At 31.9% G+C, this 25,367-nt stretch overlaps 1 protein-coding gene across 9 annotated transcripts; it reads right to left on the minus strand.

The window, feature by feature from the left end:
- Positions 1 to 281: 281 nt before the first annotated feature.
- Positions 282 to 25,157, minus strand: LOC127738447 (monocarboxylate transporter 13-like). Of its 9 annotated transcripts, none has more exons than XM_052249701.1 (6): positions 25,087 to 25,157; positions 10,026 to 10,095; positions 8,470 to 8,613; positions 7,297 to 7,443; positions 5,672 to 6,802; positions 282 to 582 (listed from the first exon to the last, which is right to left on the minus strand). In XM_052249701.1, exons 2-6 carry the CDS (start codon positions 10,078 to 10,080, stop codon positions 398 to 400), a joined length of 1,662 nt encoding a protein of 553 aa, XP_052105661.1. In that variant the 5' UTR covers positions 10,081 to 10,095; positions 25,087 to 25,157; the 3' UTR covers positions 282 to 397. The 9 variants fall into 9 exon arrangements, with proteins under 9 accessions (XP_052105661.1, XP_052105662.1, XP_052105656.1 ...); XM_052249702.1 differs by lacking the exon at positions 10,026 to 10,095 and adding an exon at positions 23,194 to 23,263; XM_052249696.1 differs by having other exon boundaries at positions 25,051 to 25,152.
- Positions 25,158 to 25,367: the final 210 nt, after the last annotated feature.

Consider the following 25,367-nt stretch of genomic DNA (forward strand, 5'->3'; position numbering starts at 1 on the left):
GTTTTTTTAACGTGCTGAGAGCGTGGACGTCTCATTACACGTGAAAAAATATGTAAGGATGAATGAACCTACATCATACTACTAATTATAATGAAAATAATAGTTATAATAAAAAATGATAACAATAATAAGATAATAATAATGATAATAACAATAACAACACTAGACTAACACAGAATATTATAATTGAGAAAGTGGAACCTTACTAAAATCCTAAAATATCCAGAAACAGGTATGCACTTCCATATTCACTTGTGAAACCTTCCATGTTACTTACGCTAAATACGGTGCTGCCAGAAGGGAGGACTACATTGTACCAATGATAAATGAATAAATTTATTCAAATATTTCTTTTTTAATTGAAAATACAATTTGTTCTTTTGACATGTGCATATAACTATTGTTCATTTTCAGGATGAAGAGATTCTTTTTCCTCATTAAGGTCTACTACGCTGGCCTTTTCTGTCTTTTTAGATCTTCGTAGAAAAAATTCAATAAATGACAGAATAACAGCAAGCAAGGACGCAGTACCAACGAAATGGAATGATGCATTGTAACTCCCTGTGGCATCTCTCAGATAACCTGTTGTATGATAAAAACAAAATGAAAATAATGCAATTAAATAAAAACTGAGTCAAAAGTTATATTTAGTATTATGGAGTGCTTGCATTTATGTTTTGCAGATTAAATCTTTATTGGAACATAATTTAAGTTGTTGGTTCACACATTCTCTACCCCCCTTTTCCCCCCAAACTAGCCACGTTTCTTGAATAGCAACCATCAGTTACGCTCGACACAAAAACTTTGGAGAGCCAAACATATAAACATTAAATTGCTTAAAAACTAAATGTCTTGAATAGAACAGCCAAATCATCGATTTTTGAACACTTAACATGACAGAAGTAGGAATGCATTTACTAGGCAACAAAAATATAAAAAAAATCAGTTTCTTCGAAATCTTAGATTGCATTAAAATAAGTATGACTTTGCTGGACACTTCTTTTCTCATCTAAATAGTTTAGATAGCAACCATTTAACTTCAAAAAAGGGGGGAGTATGGTTTTTTGTCTGAGTCAGAAAATTAGTTTTTCGACGCTATCAATCAAATTATTTTTTTCAAAATTTAACACTATAAGGTATGGGGAAATCTGGATTCAGAATATTTTTTTTGGTCATCTGCTTGACCACAATTTTTTTTTCATCAAATTGGGATCAGAATATATTTTTAGGAAAAAAACGTACCCCCCCCCCCCCCCCCCTTTGAAGTTAAATGGCGTTCCCTTATATCTCTTTTTTATGACTCTTCACCAAAGTCATTTTACAACGAACCAATCTTCTTTTTTTTTTATTCGAGAGCAACTGAGGAGTCTTGTGTAGACAAAACGTACGTCTGACGTACTCGTATCGTTGTTAACTTTAAAATAAAAACAGGCAAAAAAAGATGTGCTGTGAGTTGTTGCTCACCAATGACATCCCCTCTTCAAGAGACATTTAAAGAAATTGTGATATACAATAGTGTAAAAAAAGCGGGATAAAGATATTAACATCGGAGAGACAATGTGATGTTACGGTTTTATTCTTTGACATTTACCCAATGTTGTTGAAATGATATATGAAGTTTCATGTTCGACGAAAATTTCATAGAATGGAAAATTGAAACTGGATAGCAAGCAAATTTTAGGATGATCTGATTTTGGGTAACTTAGAAAAAATCGTCATAAGTCTCAAGCTGTGTGTCATAATAGACATATTTACACATCTGATTTTCTATTTCCCTGAAAAACTTTTCATGAATAACATGAGGATATGTGTATATTTTCCAAGGGAAATACTTTTGTTGTCTGTTTCCTATGGAAATTATTCATTTTCGTTAAAAAATATTTTCTTTTTGAATATTCTTTTTCATAAAAGATAATCCTATATGAGATATTCCTAATTGTATCACTGATTGTTCGTGTAATCCTCTGAAATTAAACTTTCAAAGTTAAGATGATTTCAATAAGTAGTATTGAATCATGGTCAGAAATCTATGCATTTTTCTTACATTGTATATTGAGGAAAGTCGAATTTTAATTGTTTCCCACACAAAGCACGTTCCCTTTGGAAATTATTTATTTTCTGAACAACAAAGAAGTAGTTTATTTGTGTATATTTTTCAAAAGTGTCTAATACCTATTTCCAGTTCGTTATAATATTCATCTTTTGTATCCCTCTGAAATGATGAAGTATTCCGACAGAGTCAGCTGCATTTCAGAAGCAGTGCTAAATCATGATTTAAACTCGTTGTAACTTTTATACATTTTTTTAAAGAACAATCACATTTTATTGATTTTTACTTAGATAATTGTTATTGCTATATTTTGTTCTGGATATTTTCAATTAACTCTTACAAAAATCTTTAAACAAGATACTCTATTGTTTATAGTTGTCAGTAATATTAAGACTAAAAAAATCATATTTCGTAAACCAAGAGATCTCATAATATGATATTGTTTGTAAGTATCCTTTCAAATGAAATATTAAACTATTAGCTTGATTTTCATTTGTAGTACTAAATCATGTTGGTAAATCACCGAATCTGTCCTACCTTATATCTTAGGCCCGAGAACACAGTTATTTCGTAGTGCATTTCTTTTAGACAATAAAGTCAAATTAAAAAAATCGCACCTGCTCTATCTCAAAAATATTTTTACAGTGTAGTGTACTACTATTGGGACAAATAATATCCAAATTATAGAAAAGTCTACCAACTCTAACTCAAAATATTGACAATTCTATGTTAAGGGGGTCTAAAATTCAGTTTGACAGCTTCAGACATACTAGTTTTTGACCTTTTTTAACTGGACCAAATCACTACTTAACATAAAGATTCAGCACCCAAATTTGTTCAACATGTAATTTCATCCCCTTACTTAATATTTCATGCATAAAATATAAATAAATAAATTTGGAAAGTGTATGAAAAAAATTTGCAAGTTATACACTGTTCACACTAGGGACTATATTCGGACCTATATGGATAACAACTGAAATTGAATTGTTACCCTAAGAAATGTCTTTTTTGTTTGTTTTTTTCTAGGGAATTTATTCAATGATAAAAATTGAAAGTGTATAGTTTTTCGAGGAAAGTTTTTCTGGTTGTTAGTTTCCCGGGGAAACTAGTCAAGGATAATCGATGAACATGTATTGTTTTGCAGAAAAATGTTTGTTTGGTAGTTTGTTTCCTAGGGAAACTAGTTAGGAGTAATAGATGAATATGTATTGTTTCCAAAGGAAATGTTTTTATTGTTTGTTTCCGGTGAAATTATTCATGCATAAAAATTGAATATATCCATTGAAGAAAAGTTTTTGGTCTGCTTCTTATGGAAATAATTCACTTTCTTAAGTTAACAAGAGAAACGTTTGTTTTCTATTTTTGTTCTCTCATATAAATAATGCTAATATTATAAGAAATATTTCTTGCTGTGTCACTTTCAAATATTATTGATTATTAATGTAATCCTCTGAAATCAAACTTTTTAAATTTAAATGAATTCAAATAGTTATAGTATTAAATTATTTTTTTTTAAATCTATTCATTTTCCATACATTGTATATGGAGAAAAGTCGAATTTCTATTGTTTCCCAGGGAAATTCCTCATTTAACAATTAAACAAGATCCTCTTATGTATATATAAGTATATACCCATATGGTCATGACCATACGCGAAATTTAATTTCAGAGAATTACACGAACAATTAGTGATACAAAAGGAATATCTCATATAAGATTATTTTTTTATGAAAAAGAATAGCCAAAAAGAATATATCTTTTTACGAAAATGAATAATATCCATAGGAAACAGACAAAAAAATTATTTCCCTTGTAAACTATACATAATCAACTGGTATTCATGAAAAGTTTCCCAGTGAAATAGATAATAATATGGCACTATTTTATGCGTAAGTATTTCCGATTTTTTAACCAGAAATGTTAGTTTCCTTTGGAAATATTTATTATATGGTTTCCTTTGGAAATAAATAGACGACAACTTTAGTCAGCTGCATGACCCTAGATCTGTCTCCGAATATCCTTCCGACAACATGCAACAATCACTTTTCAATTATGACGTCAAGCTTTTTTGAATTGTAGTGCGATATTTTGAGGGAGCTTGTGTGATGTTTAGTAATGTCCGACATATTTGCTAACAAGTGTAAATACGTCTATAGTGTATATATATTAAATTTATAATTAAGATCCATTATTACATCGGTGATCCGTTTATTTGGCAATCACCAATGGCAGTCAGCAGGGTTTAAGAACATTTGTTGTTCGACCTGTTAGTCAAATGCGTTTTGTTAAAATATCCTTTTTCACTTTTTTGGTCTTTTGGAAAATGTTGTTTGTGCTGTATTTAGACCCCTCTAACAAGAAATTTGTTTTGCTATGCACACGTGAAAAAATCATAGGTTTGAACGTTGTTTTCAATTTAGACTTGTTTATATTTTTTCGTTTGGGCTTGTATTATATTTGCCTTCGGGTTTATATGATCCGTTCATCCTATTTTGACTCCTCAAAATTCAAGAGTCTATCCTAAATTGAGGTAAATTGTATGGCTTTCTAAATACCGTTTCGATTCCTAACATCACTTTAGAGACATTAATTGTCGAAATCCGGATATGGTGTACAAAAACCTTTGCACCTTTTGTTTGCGGTATATCATCTTTTCCGCAAGTTTATTAATTTCTGTTTAGTATTAAATTTATAATTAAGATCCATTTATTACATCGGTGATCCGTTTATTTGGCAATCGCCAATGGCAGTCAGCAGGGTTTAAGAACATTTGTTGTCGACCTGTTAGTCAAATGCGTTTTGTTAAAATATACTTTTTCACTTTTTTGGTCTTTTGAATAATGTTGTTTGTGCTGTATTTAGACCCCTCTAACAAGAAATTTGTTTTGCATGCACACGTATAAAAATTGCGGTTTTTATCCAACGCAATCATAGGTTTGAACGTTGTTTTCAATTTAGACTTGTATATATATGTATATATATATATTAAGTATTCGGTAACAGGAAGTTGATGAGTATCGAATGTAAAAACGCATCGAAAAGTTTATCACCGATACATAAACCTGGATAGCAAATTTCAGGATGGTCTTATTTGTAGTGTCTTAGAAAAATACACCGATAGTTTCATACATGGGTATTATAAGAATATATAAATATTCTCGGAAAACAGGAAGTTGATGAGCATCGAATGTGAACATGCATCACACGGCATAGCATGGCATCATCAAGCTCGGTAGCAAGTGTCAGGACGCTCTTGATTGCAGTTCCTCAGATAAATGCGATGAAAAATTTCATCGGACGGACGGACAGACAGGGGTTAAACAGTATACCCTCTCTTTCGGAGCGGGGATATAATAAAATCAACGAAACGCAGTATCTATAAATCGAATGACTGTTGTGAAGTTGTCATTGAAAAAACGTCGAAATGTGAATTCTTATCATGAAGAATTTATTTTAAAATGTAATAGTCACGATACCAAGAAGCATACAAATGTTTTGTAAGAAAGCAAAGTGCCTTATGCTTGTTTAGTTTTTATGATCGTGTATTTATGAATTCTTTCTGAGCTCAATTAAGTTCTATAACTTTAAATCTTGAAAAGCGTTAATACTGTAACTTACCGAATATTGGAGCGGAAATCGCAATGACTGGGCCTTGGGTTATAATTAAAAAAGCATATCCTGATCTAAAATTTTCCATTCCAATTATGGAAATGATCATTGTGACCACTACACCAAATATTCCACCAGCACTTATTCCAAACAAAGCTGAGAATGCAACAAGTGGCCAGAATGTTTTAAATAGACCACTGCAGTTAATTACTAATCCAGCTATTCCTTGTGTAACAATAATAATATGATATATCTTAATCCATGGTTTGTCCGCAAAATATCCACAAAGAATCCTGCCTACAAAATCAGCTGCACCAACTACTGCAACATTAATTACTATCTCCTGTTTACTTAACCCGTTCTCTTTTAGATAAACAGGCAAAAAGGAAGGAACTAAAGCTGGGGATAAAGTTGCAAGAATGTGTACAAACAAAAATAAAACATATGATGGATTTTTAAACACAGACAAGTCTAATCTACAGCATCTATTATCCTGAGATTCTGTACTGCTTGAATCGAACTCTTCATGTCCGTCTTTCAACTCCTTTACGGAAACTATTGACATATTCGCTATATCATCAATACTTAAGTATTTGTAAAAACTTGAAAGTGACATTCTTGAAGATGAAATTTCTTCATACTTATCTAAACGTTTGTTAGTTTCGGAGAATGTCCTCACACGATCCATTTTCGCCTTGGCACGAGCTGCATGCGGAAACGATTTTGAAAGTACAGGATGAGATCCAGAAAACTGTTCGCCATTCAAGGAAACTATATTAGAATTAATCATATTTCCGTTTGCGTTGTTTTCTTGTTTTAATCGATCAATCGGAATAGTTTTCGTTCCATTTGTTACTGCTGTTGGTTTAGCTATAGTTAAATCTTTCTTTTGTTTCTTATAGAAATCTAATGGACGCAGTAAGCATGACATGGCAGTTGTATTGAATAGTAAACCGGAAGTTAGTAAAAGGGCACCTCTGAGTCCATAGGTGTCTATTAGGAATTGATAAAATGGCGGAAGTACAAGACTACCTAGACAGCCTCCACTCATGGCAAGACCAGTAGCTATTCCGCGACGTTTATCGAAATATTGTCCAATAACCACAAGAGATGGAGCAAACAAAAAAGATGACCCAACTCCTGAAAGAAATAATTATAAATATAAATCTAGTACGATCTACAAAATGTAGGTTAGTTAAAGAAATAAAAATGTATTGAAACTGATATCGTTTAGGTAAAGAAATACAACTGTAATGTAACTCATATCAAATTATTACTTTCTTTTCTTTGAATTTGATTGCAAATTTACAATAGAAAAGATGGTGTCTTTCTAACGTTATTTATTACTTTGCTCGATAAATTCTAACAACCAAAAGAGTTGACGGGCCGTATAGAAATGTGGTCCCCTGGACTTATCTTGTCAAGCACTATGATGAACCATGCCAAGAGTGACACGTTTGGCTGTACGTAATGTATTTTTATGTTGCAACGTTCGGTCACAATTGGGACATTACAATTGATGCATAGTGCTAGGACAGCACCAGACACTCTTAACGTTAGAACTACTCTTTAAATCTGTTAGTGTTCCGTAGGTAGTATTATGTTCTTAATTCGTTTAGATCAAATAAACTCACCAACAACAACACTGATGGAGAAGAAAAGAAAGTCTACATTAGGAGCCAAACTACTTATACCGTATCCTATGGATATCGTTAAACTTCCTATAAATACGAGTGTACGGGCACCAATCTTATTCATCAAACATAACAATATGGGAAGAGCTACAAAATAAAGATTGACATTGTATATGAAATATAGTGAACCTACAATTATTTTTATTTTATATGTAATATGTGTAAATGAAAAAGGTATGCTGTTACTTCTATCCAAACTACAATGATTTTGCAAACTTTTGTCGAAATTTTTCCTTCAACTTTTTTAACTTGTATATATAAAAAAAAATCTGTTTTTCGGGAGTAGGTGTTTTTATAGTAACTATATCCGCCCGTCTAGAGAACATTACATTGTGATCGTAAATTTTCAGTCTGTTAATTATATATATACATATATATATATATATTGAAACTAGATAGGAAAAACCTCAGGTAAGTCTATTTTGTTCGCTTTTGTGGGCAAATAAAAGGAGATTTGGGGTATATATATGTTAATCAAACAGCAACCTATCAATAAAAAAAAAAAACAAAAAAGCTGTTCGGTTTAGGCCTTTTTTTTAATTTTAATGGTCTACAATGTTTTATGTATTCGACAATCCACACTTTTGGTCTTAGGCTTGCTTGATGAAGGTCTAGAAACACGTGTCATAAACAAGGAAGTCTGTATCACATGTTTATTTTACAGACCGAATTCTATCAACAAACGACGAGAACGCTTTTGTATATTGGCGTATTTTCGTACCAGGTGGAAAGTTACTAAAGGCACTGTTGCCAATGTGTTTTTATATGACGTGTTGAAAAATATGTGGGTACTGACGTGTTGAAAAATATGTGGGTACTGACGTGTTGAAAAATATGTGGGTACATGCAAGTGTTTAATCTGATTGTTTGTTTGTCATTTTTTTTTTAACAGAAACAGTCAGGCCGTAAGTTTTCTTCTTGTAATTGTTTCACATTTTTTTTCATGTCGGGACCTTTTATAGTCGACTATAAGATATGTTTTTTTTTCTTTGTTGAAGGCCGTACAATAGCATATAATTGCTTACTTTAATAAAGTCACTTCATTTGAATCTGGTTGATAGTTGTGTCATTGGCAATCATACCACATCTCCTTATTTTCATATATTAACGTACATGTTGTGCAATACATGGCCGTCTGAATACCGTTGATCAGTGAAGTAACCGAAACACTCTCTTGGAATTCAGCAAGAATTTCCACAAAAAATATTCCAAATGACTTCAGGGTCCCAACGTAAAAGAAATTTGTTGTGACAGCGGCTAAAATATAAAACATTCGGCATATTACTAATAAGTACATAGCCTTGCAATAACTTATATATATATATATATATATATATTATATCAATTCTTACATCAAAAATATTTGCAGTCTTGATGCAGTTTCATGTTGTTTATATATATATATATGTTTGTACTCAATTATTTCATCAATATTTGCACTTAACGGAATGGAAAGTATAGAATATGTGTTCCAATAGGAACAGACATTATAGAACTGTATATAACAAAAGTTCCAGAGGGACTTCTCTTAGGAAGAACAAACACACTTTTGACAATGTAACGATATAGCCAGTGCACTTATGCGGCGTTAGCCATTAATTATGACAATGTGTTAGGCATTAATTATGACAATGTAACGATATAGCCAGTGCACTTATGCGGCGTTAGCCATTAATTATGACAATGTGTTAGGCATTAATTATGACAATGTAACGATATAGCCAGTGCACTTATGCGGCGTTAGCCATTAATTATGACAATGTGTTAGGCATTAATTATGACAATGTAACGATATAGCCAGTGCACTGACGCGGCGTTATGCATTAATTATGACAATGTAACGATATAGGCAGTGCACTGACGCGGCGTTAGGCATTAATTATGACAATGTAACGATATAGCCAGTGCACTGACGCGGCGTTAGGCATTAATTATGACAATGTAACGATATAGCCAGTGCACTGACGCGGCGTTAGGCATTAGTTATGACAATGTAACGATATAGCCAGTGCACTGACACGGCGTTAGGCATTAATTAATCTATCTCTGTTTTGCTTGTAATCGGAAACAATTAATTCTATTAAAATAGAATGCATGCAGGCAATTGAAGTGCAAAGTACCAATATTTTTAGTTTTGACCCCGCTCGGAATGTTCAAGTGTATATAGTAATCCTCATGTGACAAATACTATTAAGGAGGTTAACTGACATCGATGAACTCGACTAAAAATAAACTAGACTGCCGTTAACTAAATATATTGTAAGTAGTCACTGTGCATTGAGTCCCCTTGTGATCTTTTTTTTATTATGTTTTTGGTCACAAGTGGGCTTTTCGTAAATTTTGAAATTTACAATTGAAAAAATATTTTCTTTATTTTTTTCAAATTGGGATTTTCCCTGCAATACAAATGATTAAATTTCTTACTAAATATATTTTTATTTTAAAACTTATTGCAATATGTCATAGCGAGCAAAATTAACTGTAAATAAAAAAATCAAACATGCGCTAGCGGTTCTGTTGGAAATATTATTGTGTTGACGCTATATTTCGACCGGAGGTTTGAGAGCCATAGGGGTCGGAAAATCACTAAATATCCCCCTCCCCCGTGTATATCTCAACGTCATTCACTAGTTACCAACAATATATACATGATATAGTTGGATACTTACCAAATAAAATAACCCATGCCCAACCTCTGTCAATGGGTAAATTGTCGGTTTCCATTTCTGTTATCTATATCTAGAAAAAAAAATGAATTAGATTTCTACTTTCATTTGAGTATCTGGAATTTGTTATTATCCCTTTCATTTCGTCTGTATTAAACATAACGATCTCCTTTAGAACTGCTTATAGACAAACATTCTGGACTAAACAGATATCCCTCATCCCTAGCAACAAAACAAACACTAAGTACAACCTGAGAGTACTCGCAGTTACTGCCAGCTAGTTCAAAGCCAATAACAACTAATGAAAATAAATAATGCATCTTAGACTAAAATATCAATCAGTACACATAACATCCAATGAATTTAGTGTAAAGACGTCATTAACAGTCAGAGAAAATCATGACCTTGTGCAATGCCAAAATATAGGTATCGACAGATTATAGTACCGTGAAAGTACATATGTGTAATATTTAGTATGGTTTTAATTTACTGATAACAAAATCAATATTTATACCAATAAAAACAATATTCAAAGATTTAATTACTGTGTTGAATTGGTAACATTTTAGAATAAGTTTATTTAAAGGATTGATAAGTTTACCCGGATCGTATCTAAATTCCCGGGCTCGGTTTACAACATCTCCGTAAAATTTAGGATGTGCTATTCCGTTTGAAATAAAGTTTTCTACAGCTACAGCCAAACTTGCAAACCAAATCTTTGTATATATGAAAGAATTTGAAATCCAAAACGTCACTACAGACACGGGCATAGCGAATGAGTTGGGATATATAAACATCGTAAGACGGTGCAAAAGGAACATCACCTTCCAAAAAAGGAAAATTAACAATAGGGAAAGAAAAATCATCCCTTTTGTCGTAAATTTTTGTGTAGAGTTTCAAGTGTAACACTGAAATATCTAAATCTAAGAAAGGACAGTTATTGCAGTTGATATTTGTTTTATTTAAAGTAAGTTCCTTTGGATAAATTTCAGTCGTATATTTAGAGAATTCTTGATTATTTAACGAAAAAATATCATCAAGATATCGGTAAGTGTTGTTGAATTTATCAATTAAATTGAGTTTAGATGGTTCTTTACTGAATTTGGCCATAAACTGTGATTCATAACAGTATAGGAACAATTCTGCTATTAGAAGGGCACAATTGGTGCCCATAGGAGTACCTACAACCTGTCGATAAACTTTATCGCCGAAACGTATATAAATGTTGTCAAGGAGAAAATTTAGGGCTTTAATCATCTCATCACACCTCCAGTAAGTATATCTAGCATATTTATCTTTCTCATTTGAGAAAAAAAGCTTTATATGAGTTGCAGCAAATAAATTTGCAATCAGATTTATCAAACGACCATTTAGTTAGATAGGGAAACTTTTGTTTGATGAGATTGTGTGGAAGTGTAGTATAAAGAGTGGAAAAGTCAAAACTGTCAACCGAATCAAAAGGACCATCAAAAGCACGTAATTTATATAAAACATCTAAAGAATTTAACACTCCAAAAATGGTTAATTCCACAATTTTCATATGTTTTATCACAAAAATTAATGATAAGTTCTTTGATAGTAGTTAAGGAACTCGTTAAAAGCACCGAAATATTAGTAGTAGAACACTTACTAAAGGCCAAGATGAAACGATATTTTACGGGTTTTTTGTGTAGTTTATGTAACCAATACATAGTGGGTACCTTCAAATGTTCAGAGGAGGCCTTAAGCTGAGCTGTGGTAGTGGCATGATTATTTACTATATGACTCTCTGTGGAGCGTATCGCCTTGAATGTAGTTGAATGTATAATTTCATTCTTAAGGACTTCCGTGAAATATTTTCGTCATACCACCACCACATTGTTGGCTGCTATGTCGGCCGGTACAAACACAAAACGCTTTGCGAGTACTTGAATTTTATTTTGAATCCTAGAAATGGGCGTATTGCTTACTCTTTTATTTATTTCTATTTTTTTTAAATGTGATATGCGAATATCAACAATATTCAGACATTTATTTAAATAGGAATCAAGTGACTTTTTGTCAGATTTCTCCCGTTTACACCATCTTTTACAGTAGGGTGAAAGAGCATCTTTAATAACCTGACGACACTCTTCCCAATTTATTTTCGACAGTGGACGACATTTTGGTCCTTTTTTAGCAAGTTTATAACCACTCGGTCTTGAACGATGTTGAGGTCCCCTGTAATTACATGGCCATAGGGATCATATTTAAACTTCGATGTTTCACAGTCTCATGTTGAAGGAGCATTATTTTCTATATAACGTCTGATGTAACTAACGTATACTTAAAAATTAAACTTCTACTGGGTTTTAAATAAGAAATTATAGGTGGCTCAATAATATCAAAATATGGAGGTATAAAGTCTTGAACGGTAGAGTCATGAAAAATACTAGACAAATTAATAAAACCAATACCTCTATTAATGTATTTTATTTTTAGAAAATACTTTTAATGGTCTTCAGGTTTGTCAATTTGAGGGTGACGAAAAGCTGTAATAATCCGTGTACATTCATATTTTGGACTGAAAAACAAAATACTGTATCACACTTGTTATAAATATTATGTAATTTACTAATTGGCATTTGACCCAGTTTGCATAATAATTGATGTCTACCATTGTTTTCAAATAAAGAGAAAAAAATCATCAAGTGTAAAATTAGAACGATGTTTATTTCGTTGGTTGCGATTAATGTAATTGCCATGAGACCTATGATTGTGTTGTCTTTTATCAACAATAGTCATGATATCAATAGAGGAAGTTTTAGATATGTTCCTTTTGCCCATGTAATTGTCATTTAGACCTAGGGGTACGCTGTCTGTAGTCGTTTAATTCAAGACAGTTCGCAAATTTTACGAGAATCTTCAAACTGTTTATGTGATTGTCCTGGTTGTTTATGGACATATTCAAGGCAAGAACATCAAATTAAACAGCACATTCAATAGTATGTTCTGTAAAGAGGATCGTACAACTGGGATAACGGAAAGGGGGGGGGGGGGATTTGGACTGCAACTAAAAAAAAAAATTGGTAATTCTATGTTCAATAAGAGTATAATTTAACAACAGACGGCCTACGGGCCCTTGGAAGAGTTTGTGCAAGTTTTTTTAACGTGCTGAGAGCGTGGACGTCTCATTACACGTGAAAAAATATGTAAGGATGAATGAACCTACATCATACTACTAATTATAATGAAAATAATAGTTATAATAAAAAATGATAACAATAATAAGATAATAATAATGATAATAACAATAACAATAACAACACTAGACTAACACAGAATATTATAATTGAGAAAGTGGAACCTTACTAAAATCCTAAAATATCCAGAAACAGGTATGCACTTCCATATTCACTTGTGAAACCTTCCATGTTACTTACGCTAAATACGGTGCTGCCAGAAGGGAGGACTACATTGTACCAATGATAAATGAATAAATTTATTCAAATATTTCTTTTTTAATTGAAAATACAATTTGTTCTTTTGACATGTGCATATAACTATTGTTCATTTTCAGGATGAAGAGATTCTTTTTCCTCATTAAGGTCTACTACGCTGGCCTTTTCTGTCTTTTTAGATCTTCGTAGAAAAAATTCAATAAATGACAGAATAACAGCAAGCAAGGACGCAGTACCAACGAAATGGAATGATGCATTGTAACTCCCTGTGGCATCTCTCAGATAACCTGTTGTATGATAAAAACAAAATGAAAATAATGCAATTAAATAAAAACTGAGTCAAAAGTTATATTTAGTATTATGGAGTGCTTGCATTTATGTTTTGCAGATTAAATCTTTATTGGAACATAATTTAAGTTGTTGGTTCACACATTCTCTACCCCCCTTTTCCCCCCAAACTAGCCACGTTTCTTGAATAGCAACCATCAGTTACGCTCGACACAAAAACTTTGGAGAGCCAAACATATAAACATTAAATTGCTTAAAAACTAAATGTCTTGAATAGAACAGCCAAATCATCGATTTTTGAACACTTAACATGACAGAAGTAGGAATGCATTTACTAGGCAACAAAAATATAAAAAAAATCAGTTTCTTCGAAATCTTAGATTGCATTAAAATAAGTATGACTTTGCTGGACACTTCTTTTCTCATCTAAATAGTTTAGATAGCAACCATTTAACTTCAAAAAAGGGGGGAGTATAGTTTTTTGTCTGAGTCAGAAAATTAGTTTTTCGACGCTATCAATCAAATTATTTTTTTCAAAATTTAACACTATAAGGTATGGGGAAATCTGGATTCAGAATATTTTTTTTGGTCATCTGCTTGACCACAATTTTTTTTTCATCAAATTGGGATCAGAATATATTTTTAGGAAAAAAACGTACCCCCCCCCCCCCCCCCCTTTGAAGTTAAATGGCGTTCCCTTATATCTCTTTTTTATGACTCTTCACCAAAGTCATTTTACAACGAACCAATCTTCTTTTTTTTTTATTCGAGAGCAACTGAGGAGTCTTGTGTAGACAAAACGTACGTCTGACGTACTCGTATCGTTGTTAACTTTAAAATAAAAACAGGCAAAAAAAGATGTGCTGTGAGTTGTTGCTCACCAATGACATCCCCTCTTCAAGAGACATTTAAAGAAATTGTGATATACAATAGTGTAAAAAAAGCGGGATAAAGATATTAACATCGGAGAGACAATGTGATGTTACGGTTTTATTCTTTGACATTTACCCAATGTTGTTGAAATGATATATGAAGTTTCATGTTCGACGAAAATTTCATAGAATGGAAAATTGAAACTGGATAGCAAGCAAATTTTAGGATGATCTGATTTTGGGTAACTTAGAAAAAATCGTCATAAGTCTCAAGCTGTGTGTCATAATAGACATATTTACACATCTGATTTTCTATTTCCCTGAAAAACTTTTCATGAATAACATGAGGATATGTGTATATTTTCCAAGGGAAATACTTTTGTTGTCTGTTTCCTATGGAAATTATTCATTTTCGTTAAAAAATATTTTCTTTTTGAATATTCTTTTTCATAAAAGATAATCCTATATGAGATATTCCTAATTGTATCACTGATTGTTCGTGTAATCCTCTGAAATTAAACTTTCAAAGTTAAGATGATTTCAATAAGTAGTATTGAATCATGGTCAGAAATCTATGCATTTTTCTTACATTGTATATTGAGGAAAGTCGAATTTTAATTGTTTCCCACACAAAGCACGTTCCCTTTGGAAATTATTTATTTTCTGAACAACAAAGAAGTAGTTTATTTGTGTATATTTTTCAAAAGTGTCTAATACCTATTTCCAGTTCGTTATAATATTCATCTTTTGTATCCCTCTGAAATGATGAAGTATTCCGACAGAGTCAGCTGCATTTCAGAAGCAGTGCTAAATCATGATTTAAACTCGTTGTAACTTTTATACATTTTTTTAAAGAACAATCACATTTTATTGATTTTTACTTAGATAATTGTTATTGCTATATTTTGTTCTGGATATTTTCAATTAACTCTTACAAAAATCTTTAAACAAGATACTCTATTGTTTATAGTTGTCAGTAATATTAAGACTAAAAAAATCATATTTCGTAAACCAAGAGATCTCATAATATGATATTGTTTGTAAGTATCCTTTCAAATGAAATATTAAACTATTAGCTTGATTTTCATTTGTAGTACTAAATCATGTTGGTAAATCACCGAATCTGTCCTACCTTATATCTTAGGCCCGAGAACACAGTTATTTCGTAGTGCATTTCTTTTAGACAATAAAGTCAAATTAAAAAAATCGCACCTGCTCTATCTCAAAAATATTTTTACAGTGTAGTGTACTACTATTGGGACAAATAATATCCAAATTATAGAAAAGTCTACCAACTCTAACTCAAAATATTGACAATTCTATGTTAAGGGGGTCTAAAATTCAGTTTGACAGCTTCAGACATACTAGTTTTTGACCTTTTTTAACTGGACCAAATCACTACTTAACATAAAGATTCAGCACCCAAATTTGTTCAACATGTAATTTCATCCCCTTACTTAATATTTCATGCATAAAATATAAATAAATAAATTTGGAAAGTGTATGAAAAAAATTTGCAAGTTATACACTGTTCACACTAGGGACTATATTCGGACCTATATGGATAACAACTGAAATTGAATTGTTACCCTAAGAAATGTCTTTTTTGTTTGTTTTTTTCTAGGGAATTTATTCAATGATAAAAATTGAAAGTGTATAGTTTTTCGAGGAAAGTTTTTCTGGTTGTTAGTTTCCCGGGGAAACTAGTCAAGGATAATCGATGAACATGTATTGTTTTGCAGAAAAATGTTTGTTTGGTAGTTTGTTTCCTAGGGAAACTAGTTAGGAGTAATAGATGAATATGTATTGTTTCCAAAGGAAATGTTTTTATTGTTTGTTTCCGGTGAAATTATTCATGCATAAAAATTGAATATATCCATTGAAGAAAAGTTTTTGGTCTGCTTCTTATGGAAATAATTCACTTTCTTAAGTTAACAAGAGAAACGTTTGTTTTCTATTTTTGTTCTCTCATATAAATAATGCTAATATTATAAGAAATATTTCTTGCTGTGTCACTTTCAAATATTATTGATTATTAATGTAATCCTCTGAAATCAAACTTTTTAAATTTAAATGAATTCAAATAGTTATAGTATTAAATTATTTTTTTTTAAATCTATTCATTTTCCATACATTGTATATGGAGAAAAGTCGAATTTCTATTGTTTCCCAGGGAAATTCCTCATTTAACAATTAAACAAGATCCTCTTATGTATATATAAGTATATACCCATATGGTCATGACCATACGCGAAATTTAATTTCAGAGAATTACACGAACAATTAGTGATACAAAAGGAATATCTCATATAAGATTATTTTTTTATGAAAAAGAATAGCCAAAAAGAATATATCTTTTTACGAAAATGAATAATATCCATAGGAAACAGACAAAAAAATTATTTCCCTTGTAAACTATACATAATCAACTGGTATTCATGAAAAGTTTCCCAGTGAAATAGATAATAATATGGCACTATTTTATGCGTAAGTATTTCCGATTTTTTAACCAGAAATGTTAGTTTCCTTTGGAAATATTTATTATATGGTTTCCTTTGGAAATAAATAGACGACAACTTTAGTCAGCTGCATGACCCTAGATCTGTCTCCGAATATCCTTCCGACAACATGCAACAATCACTTTTCAATTATGACGTCAAGCTTTTTTGAATTGTAGTGCGATATTTTGAGGGAGCTTGTGTGATGTTTAGTAATGTCCGACATATTTGCTAACAAGTGTAAATACGTCTATAGTGTATATATATTAAATTTATAATTAAGATCCATTATTACATCGGTGATCCGTTTATTTGGCAATCACCAATGGCAGTCAGCAGGGTTTAAGAACATTTGTTGTTCGACCTGTTAGTCAAATGCGTTTTGTTAAAATATCCTTTTTCACTTTTTTGGTCTTTTGGAAAATGTTGTTTGTGCTGTATTTAGACCCCTCTAACAAGAAATTTGTTTTGCTATGCACACGTGAAAAAATTGCGGTTTTTATCCAACGCAATCATAGGTTTGAACGTTGTTTTCAATTTAGACTTGTTTATATTTTTTCGTTTGGGCTTGTATTATATTTGCCTTCGGGTTTATATGATCCGTTCATCCTATTTTGACTCCTCAAAATTCAAGAGTCTATCCTAAATTGAGGTAAATTGTATGGCTTTCTAAATACCGTTTCGATTCCTAACATCACTTTAGAGACATTAATTGTCGAAATCCGGATATGGTGTACAAAAACCTTTGCACCTTTTGTTTGCGGTATATCATCTTTTCCGCAAGTTTATTAATTTCTGTTTAGTATTAAATTTATAATTAAGATCCATTTATTACATCGGTGATCCGTTTATTTGGCAATCGCCAATGGCAGTCAGCAGGGTTTAAGAACATTTGTTGTCGACCTGTTAGTCAAATGCGTTTTGTTAAAATATACTTTTTCACTTTTTTGGTCTTTTGAATAATGTTGTTTGTGCTGTATTTAGACCCCTCTAACAAGAAATTTGTTTTGCATGCACACGTATAAAAATTGCGGTTTTTATCCAACGCAATCATAGGTTTGAACGTTGTTTTCAATTTAGACTTGTATATATATGTATATATATATATTAAGTATTCGGTAACAGGAAGTTGATGAGTATCGAATGTAAAAACGCATCGAAAAGTTTATCACCGATACATAAACCTGGATAGCAAATTTCAGGATGGTCTTATTTGTAGTGTCTTAGAAAAATACACCGATAGTTTCATACATGGGTATTATAAGAATATATAAATATTCTCGGAAAACAGGAAGTTGATGAGCATCGAATGTGAACATGTATCACACGGCATAGCATGGCATCATCAAGCTCGGTAGCAAGTGTCAGGACGCTCTTGATTGCAGTTCCTCAGATAAATGCGATGAAAAATTTCATCGGACGGACGGACAGACAGGGGTTAAACAGTATACCCTCTCTTTCGGAGCGGGGATATAATAAAATCAACGAAACGCAGTATCTATAAATCGAATGACTGTTGTGAAGTTGTCATTGAAAAAACGTCGAAATGTGAATTCTTATCATGAAGAATTTATTTTAAAATGTAATAGTCACGATACCAAGAAGCATACAAATGTTTTGTAAGAAAGCAAAGTGCCTTATGCTTGTTTAGTTTTTATGATCGTGTATTTATGAATTCTTTCTGAGCTCAATTAAGTTCTATAACTTTAAATCTTGAAAAGCGTTAATACTGTAACTTACCGAATATTGGAGCGGAAATCGCAATGACTGGGCCTTGGGTTATAATTAAAAAAGCATATCCTGATCTAAAATTTTCCATTCCAATTATGGAAATGATCATTGTGACCACTACACCAAATATTCCACCAGCACTTATTCCAAACAAAGCTGAGAATGCAACAAGTGGCCAGAATGTTTTAAATAGACCACTGCAGTTAATTACTAATCCAGCTATTCCTTGTGTAACAATAATAATATGATATATCTTAATCCATGGTTTGTCCGCAAAATATCCACAAAGAATCCTGCCTACAAAATCAGCTGCACCAACTACTGCAACATTAATTACTATCTCCTGTTTACTTAACCCGTTCTCTTTTAGATAAACAGGCAAAAAGGAAGGAACTAAAGCTGGGGATAAAGTTGCAAGAATGTGTACAAACAAAAATAAAACATATGATGGATTTTTAAACACAGACAAGTCTAATCTACAGCATCTATTATCCTGAGATTCTGTACTGCTTGAATCGAACTCTTCATGTCCGTCTTTCAACTCCTTTACGGAAACTATTGACATATTCGCTATATCATCAATACTTAAGTATTTGTAAAAACTTGAAAGTGACATTCTTGAAGATGAAATTTCTTCATACTTATCTAAACGTTTGTTAGTTTCGGAGAATGTCCTCACACGATCCATTTTCGCCTTGGCACGAGCTGCATGCGGAAACGATTTTGAAAGTACAGGATGAGATCCAGAAAACTGTTCGCCATTCAAGGAAACTATATTAGAATTAATCATATTTCCGTTTGCGTTGTTTTCTTGTTTTAATCGATCAATCGGAATAGTTTTCGTTCCATTTGTTACTGCTGTTGGTTTAGCTATAGTTAAATCTTTCTTTTGTTTCTTATAGAAATCTAATGGACGCAGTAAGCATGACATGGCAGTTGTATTGAATAGTAAACCGGAAGTTAGTAAAAGGGCACCTCTGAGTCCATAGGTGTCTATTAGGAATTGATAAAATGGCGGAAGTACAAGACTACCTAGACAGCCTCCACTCATGGCAAGACCAGTAGCTATTCCGCGACGTTTATCGAAATATTGTCCAATAACCACAAGAGATGGAGCAAACAAAAAAGATGACCCAACTCCTGAAAGAAATAATTATAAATATAAATCTAGTACGATCTACAAAATGTAGGTTAGTTAAAGAAATAAAAATGTATTGAAACTGATATCGTTTAGGTAAAGAAATACAACTGTAATGTAACTCATATCAAATTATTACTTTCTTTTCTTTGAATTTGATTGCAAATTTACAATAGAAAAGATGGTGTCTTTCTAACGTTATTTATTACTTTGCTCGATAAATTCTAACAACCAAAAGAGTTGACGGGCCGTATAGAAATGTGGTCCCCTGGACTTATCTTGTCAAGCACTATGATGAACCATGCCAAGAGTGACACGTTTGGCTGTACGTAATGTATTTTTATGTTGCAACGTTCGGTCACAATTGGGACATTACAATTGATGCATAGTGCTAGGACAGCACCAGACACTCTTAACGTTAGAACTACTCTTTAAATCTGTTAGTGTTCCGTAGGTAGTATTATGTTCTTAATTCGTTTAGATCAAATAAACTCACCAACAACAACACTGATGGAGAAGAAAAGAAAGTCTACATTAGGAGCCAAACTACTTATACCGTATCCTATGGATATCGTTAAACTTCCTATAAATACGAGTGTACGGGCACCAATCTTATTCATCAAACATAACAATATGGGAAGAGCTACAAAATAAAGATTGACATTGTATATGAAATATAGTGAACCTACAATTATTTTTATTTTATATGTAATATGTGTAAATGAAAAAGGTATGCTGTTACTTCTATCCAAACTACAATGATTTTGCAAACTTTTGTCGAAATTTTTCCTTCAACTTTTTTAACTTGTATATATAAAAAAAAATCTGTTTTTCGGGAGTAGGTGTTTTTATAGTAACTATATCCGCCCGTCTAGAGAACATTACATTGTGATCGTAAATTTTCAGTCTGTTAATTATATATATACATATATATATATATATTGAAACTAGATAGGAAAAACCTCAGGTAAGTCTATTTTGTTCGCTTTTGTGGGCAAATAAAAGGAGATTTGGGGTATATATATGTTAATCAAACAGCAACCTATCAATAAAAAAAAAACAAAAAAGCTGTTCGGTTTAGGCCTTTTTTTTAATTTTAATGGTCTACAATGTTTTATGTATTCGACAATCCACACTTTTGGTCTTAGGCTTGCTTGATGAAGGTCTAGAAACACGTGTCATAAACAAGGAAGTCTGTATCACATGTTTATTTTACAGACCGAATTCTATCAACAAACGACGAGAACGCTTTTGTATATTGGCGTATTTTCGTACCAGGTGGAAAGTTACTAAAGGCACTGTTGCCAATGTGTTTTTATATGACGTGTTGAAAAATATGTGGGTACTGACGTGTTGAAAAATATGTGGGTACTGACGTGTTGAAAAATATGTGGGTACATGCAAGTGTTTAATCTGATTGTTTGTTTGTCATTTTTTTTTTAACAGAAACAGTCAGGCCGTAAGTTTTCTTCTTGTAATTGTTTCACATTTTTTTTCATGTCGGGACCTTTTATAGTCGACTATAAGATATGTTTTTTTTTCTTTGTTGAAGGCCGTACAATAGCATATAATTGCTTACTTTAATAAAGTCACTTCATTTGAATCTGGTTGATAGTTGTGTCATTGGCAATCATACCACATCTCCTTATTTTCATATATTAACGTACATGTTGTGCAATACATGGCCGTCTGAATACCGTTGATCAGTGAAGTAACCGAAACACTCTCTTGGAATTCAGCAAGAATTTCCACAAAAAATATTCCAAATGACTTCAGGGTCCCAACGTAAAAGAAATTTGTTGTGACAGCGGCTAAAATATAAAACATTCGGCATATTACTAATAAGTACATAGCCTTGCAATAACTTATATATATATATATATATATATATTATATCAATTCTTACATCAAAAATATTTGCAGTCTTGATGCAGTTTCATGTTGTTTATATATATATATATATGTTTGTACTCAATTATTTCATCAATATTTGCACTTAACGGAATGGAAAGTATAGAATATGTGTTCCAATAGGAACAGACATTATAGAACTGTATATAACAAAAGTTCCAGAGGGACTTCTCTTAGGAAGAACAAACACACTTTTGACAATGTAACGATATAGCCAGTGCACTTATGCGGCGTTAGCCATTAATTATGACAATGTGTTAGGCATTAATTATGACAATGTAACGATATAGCCAGTGCACTTATGCGGCGTTAGCCATTAATTATGACAATGTGTTAGGCATTAATTATGACAATGTAACGATATAGCCAGTGCACTTATGCGGCGTTAGCCATTAATTATGACAATGTGTTAGGCATTAATTATGACAATGTAACGATATAGCCAGTGCACTGACGCGGCGTTATGCATTAATTATGACAATGTAACGATATAGGCAGTGCACTGACGCGGCGTTAGGCATTAATTATGACAATGTAACGATATAGCCAGTGCACTGACGCGGCGTTAGGCATTAATTATGACAATGTAACGATATAGCCAGTGCACTGACGCGGCGTTAGGCATTAGTTATGACAATGTAACGATATAGCCAGTGCACTGACACGGCGTTAGGCATTAATTAATCTATCTCTGTTTTGCTTGTAATCGGAAACAATTAATTCTATTAAAATAGAATGCATGCAGGCAATTGAAGTGCAAAGTACCAATATTTTTAGTTTTGACCCCGCTCGGAATGTTCAAGTGTATATAGTAATCCTCATGTGACAAATACTATTAAGGAGGTTAACTGACATCGATGAACTCGACTAAAAATAAACTAGACTGCCGTTAACTAAATATATTGTAAGTAGTCACTGTGCATTGAGTCCCCTTGTGATCTTTTTTTTATTATGTTTTTGGTCACAAGTGGGCTTTTCGTAAATTTTGAAATTTACAATTGAAAAAATATTTTCTTTATTTTTTTCAAATTGGGATTTTCCCTGCAATACAAATGATTAAATTTCTTACTAAATATATTTTTATTTTAAAACTTATTGCAATATGTCATAGCGAGCAAAATTAACTGTAAATAAAAAAATCAAACATGCGCTAGCGGTTCTGTTGGAAATATTATTGTGTTGACGCTATATTTCGACCGGAGGTTTGAGAGCCATAGGGGTCGGAAAATCACTAAATATCCCCCTCCCCCGTGTATATCTCAACGTCATTCACTAGTTACCAACAATATATACATGATATAGTTGGATACTTACCAAATAAAATAACCCATGCCCAACCTCTGTCAATGGGTAAATTGTCGGTTTCCATTTCTGTTATCTATATCTAGAAAAAAAAATGAATTAGATTTCTACTTTCATTTGAGTATCTGGAATTTGTTATTATCCCTTTCATTTCGTCTGTATTAAACATAACGATCTCCTTTAGAACTGCTTATAGACAAACATTCTGGACTAAACAGATATTTTGAAAGGCAGATAAACCGAAAGCTGTTCCTTTGTTTCGTAAGGTCAATAATAGCGTCCATCACGTCCACAAAGGAGTTGTCTGAATTACTGAAAATCTTTATATCTGCAATTTATTTATTGACCCCTTAAGATAGTAAAGGGATACAATTAAAAAAAAAAAAAAATAAAAAACCATTTGCTAAGGGACTTTCGATTTTGCATTTTCCTTGGAGTTCGGTATTTTTGTTATTTTCCTTTTTATCTATAGTTAAGTACTTCCGTAAGGATAATTATGCATTACGTGAACATATTATAATAACTTTGCCATCCTCGTAGTAAATGAAGATACCACTATTTATTTCGTTCGTCCAAGGCGAATTTCTGGAACGCTTAAACCAAACAAGTTGAAAGCCGAGGATGTTTAAGACATAAACACGTGAACAAATGTACGACCAAAAGGAACCTAAAAGATAGCCAAGTTCACCCAAGGTCAACTTTGTCTGCGGGTGATTGGAACCTTAGTTTTCTAACAATGTCTTAATTTATCAATGGAAAATTTGGATTATTAATCATTTTATCTTTTGAACTGAATTTGAAGGTTTTTCATATTGCTATATAATAGCGCTTATCTAGTGATGAATGTTGTAGCTAGCGTACTGAAGACGTCTATTTTGGTTAACTGTAGTAAGAGGTTGTTGTCTAATTGGTGTTTATTTTATATATTTTGTTATTCGTATTGTGTGGCTATATACAATTGTTAAACAAAATCTTGTTGATCAATTTAAACAGAAATGGCACCATAACGTACAAGAATCGCCAAAAGCTATAAACTATCGAATGTATAAAGAAAACTGTGAATTTGAATATTATTTTAAAATTTAGATGATAGAAATATTATTACATTATGTAGATTGAGAACAGGAAATCATAGATTTCCAATTGAGACTGGTAGGTGGCAAAATGTTGCAAGAGAAAATAGAAAATGCTTACTTTGTAATTCTGGCAACATCGGAGATGAATTTCATTATATTTTTATGTGTTCTGTATTCAATGATGGTCGTAAACAGTTTTTGAGAAAAAGATATAGAAATCAACCAAATTCATTGAAATTTAATGAACTGATGAATAGTAAAAATCTTTCTGATCTTAACAACTTGTGCAAATTTATAAGACTAATAAATATGCATTTAGGCTCTCCTGGGTAATTCATTTACTTGATATCATTTAGTTTAATATGTATACCGTAATATATGATATGTGCCTCCCTCTTGCTTCCGTTTGATTTTTGTATGTCTGTACATATACATTGTGTAATATTTATTGTGTGTATCTCTATACCAATGTAATTTGGTTTGTTGAGAAATAAAGATATATATATATATTGTAGAGCTAATTAGATATTGGAAAGATGAAAACAAGAAGTTATGGTAATTCAATAATTTTGAAATAACCAATAATTAAATAAATAGTTACTAGAGTTTAATTAGTTTCCAATAAAACTTTTTGTGTTAAAATTTAAAATAAAACAGATGCTCGTTTCGAAACATAAAATAAAATTAGAATGCAAATGACACAACTTTCAAAGGACAGGGATGGGTTATATGTTGAGTAACCCTATCTAAGAAAAAATAGCAAATATATACAAATTTTGCAAATTGCCCTTACCTTATTTTCACATGTCCGTTATGAAATAATATTTACCCTGAGCCGTCCATTCGTGAAATATCCCTTCCGAATGATATGAACTATTGATATGAGTGGTCCGATGATACGTTATATTAACGACTGACAAACTTGACCTTAACTTGAAGAATTCAAAGTTTCAAAGTACTTATACTGATCAACATGTATGACTGTACAGAATCTGGGACGAAAGATAGTAAATATAGACAATATTTGTGACGATGAATAACTAAGACGAAACGTGGCAAATTTCACAGAAAAGGAATTGCAAAGATTTGCTGTAATTATAGATTAACGTA

Source organism: Mytilus californianus, unplaced genomic scaffold (assembly GCF_021869535.1).
Source record: "Mytilus californianus isolate M0D057914Y unplaced genomic scaffold, xbMytCali1.0.p SCAF_4, whole genome shotgun sequence".
Classification (NCBI taxonomy): Eukaryota; Metazoa; Mollusca; class Bivalvia; order Mytilida; family Mytilidae; genus Mytilus; species Mytilus californianus.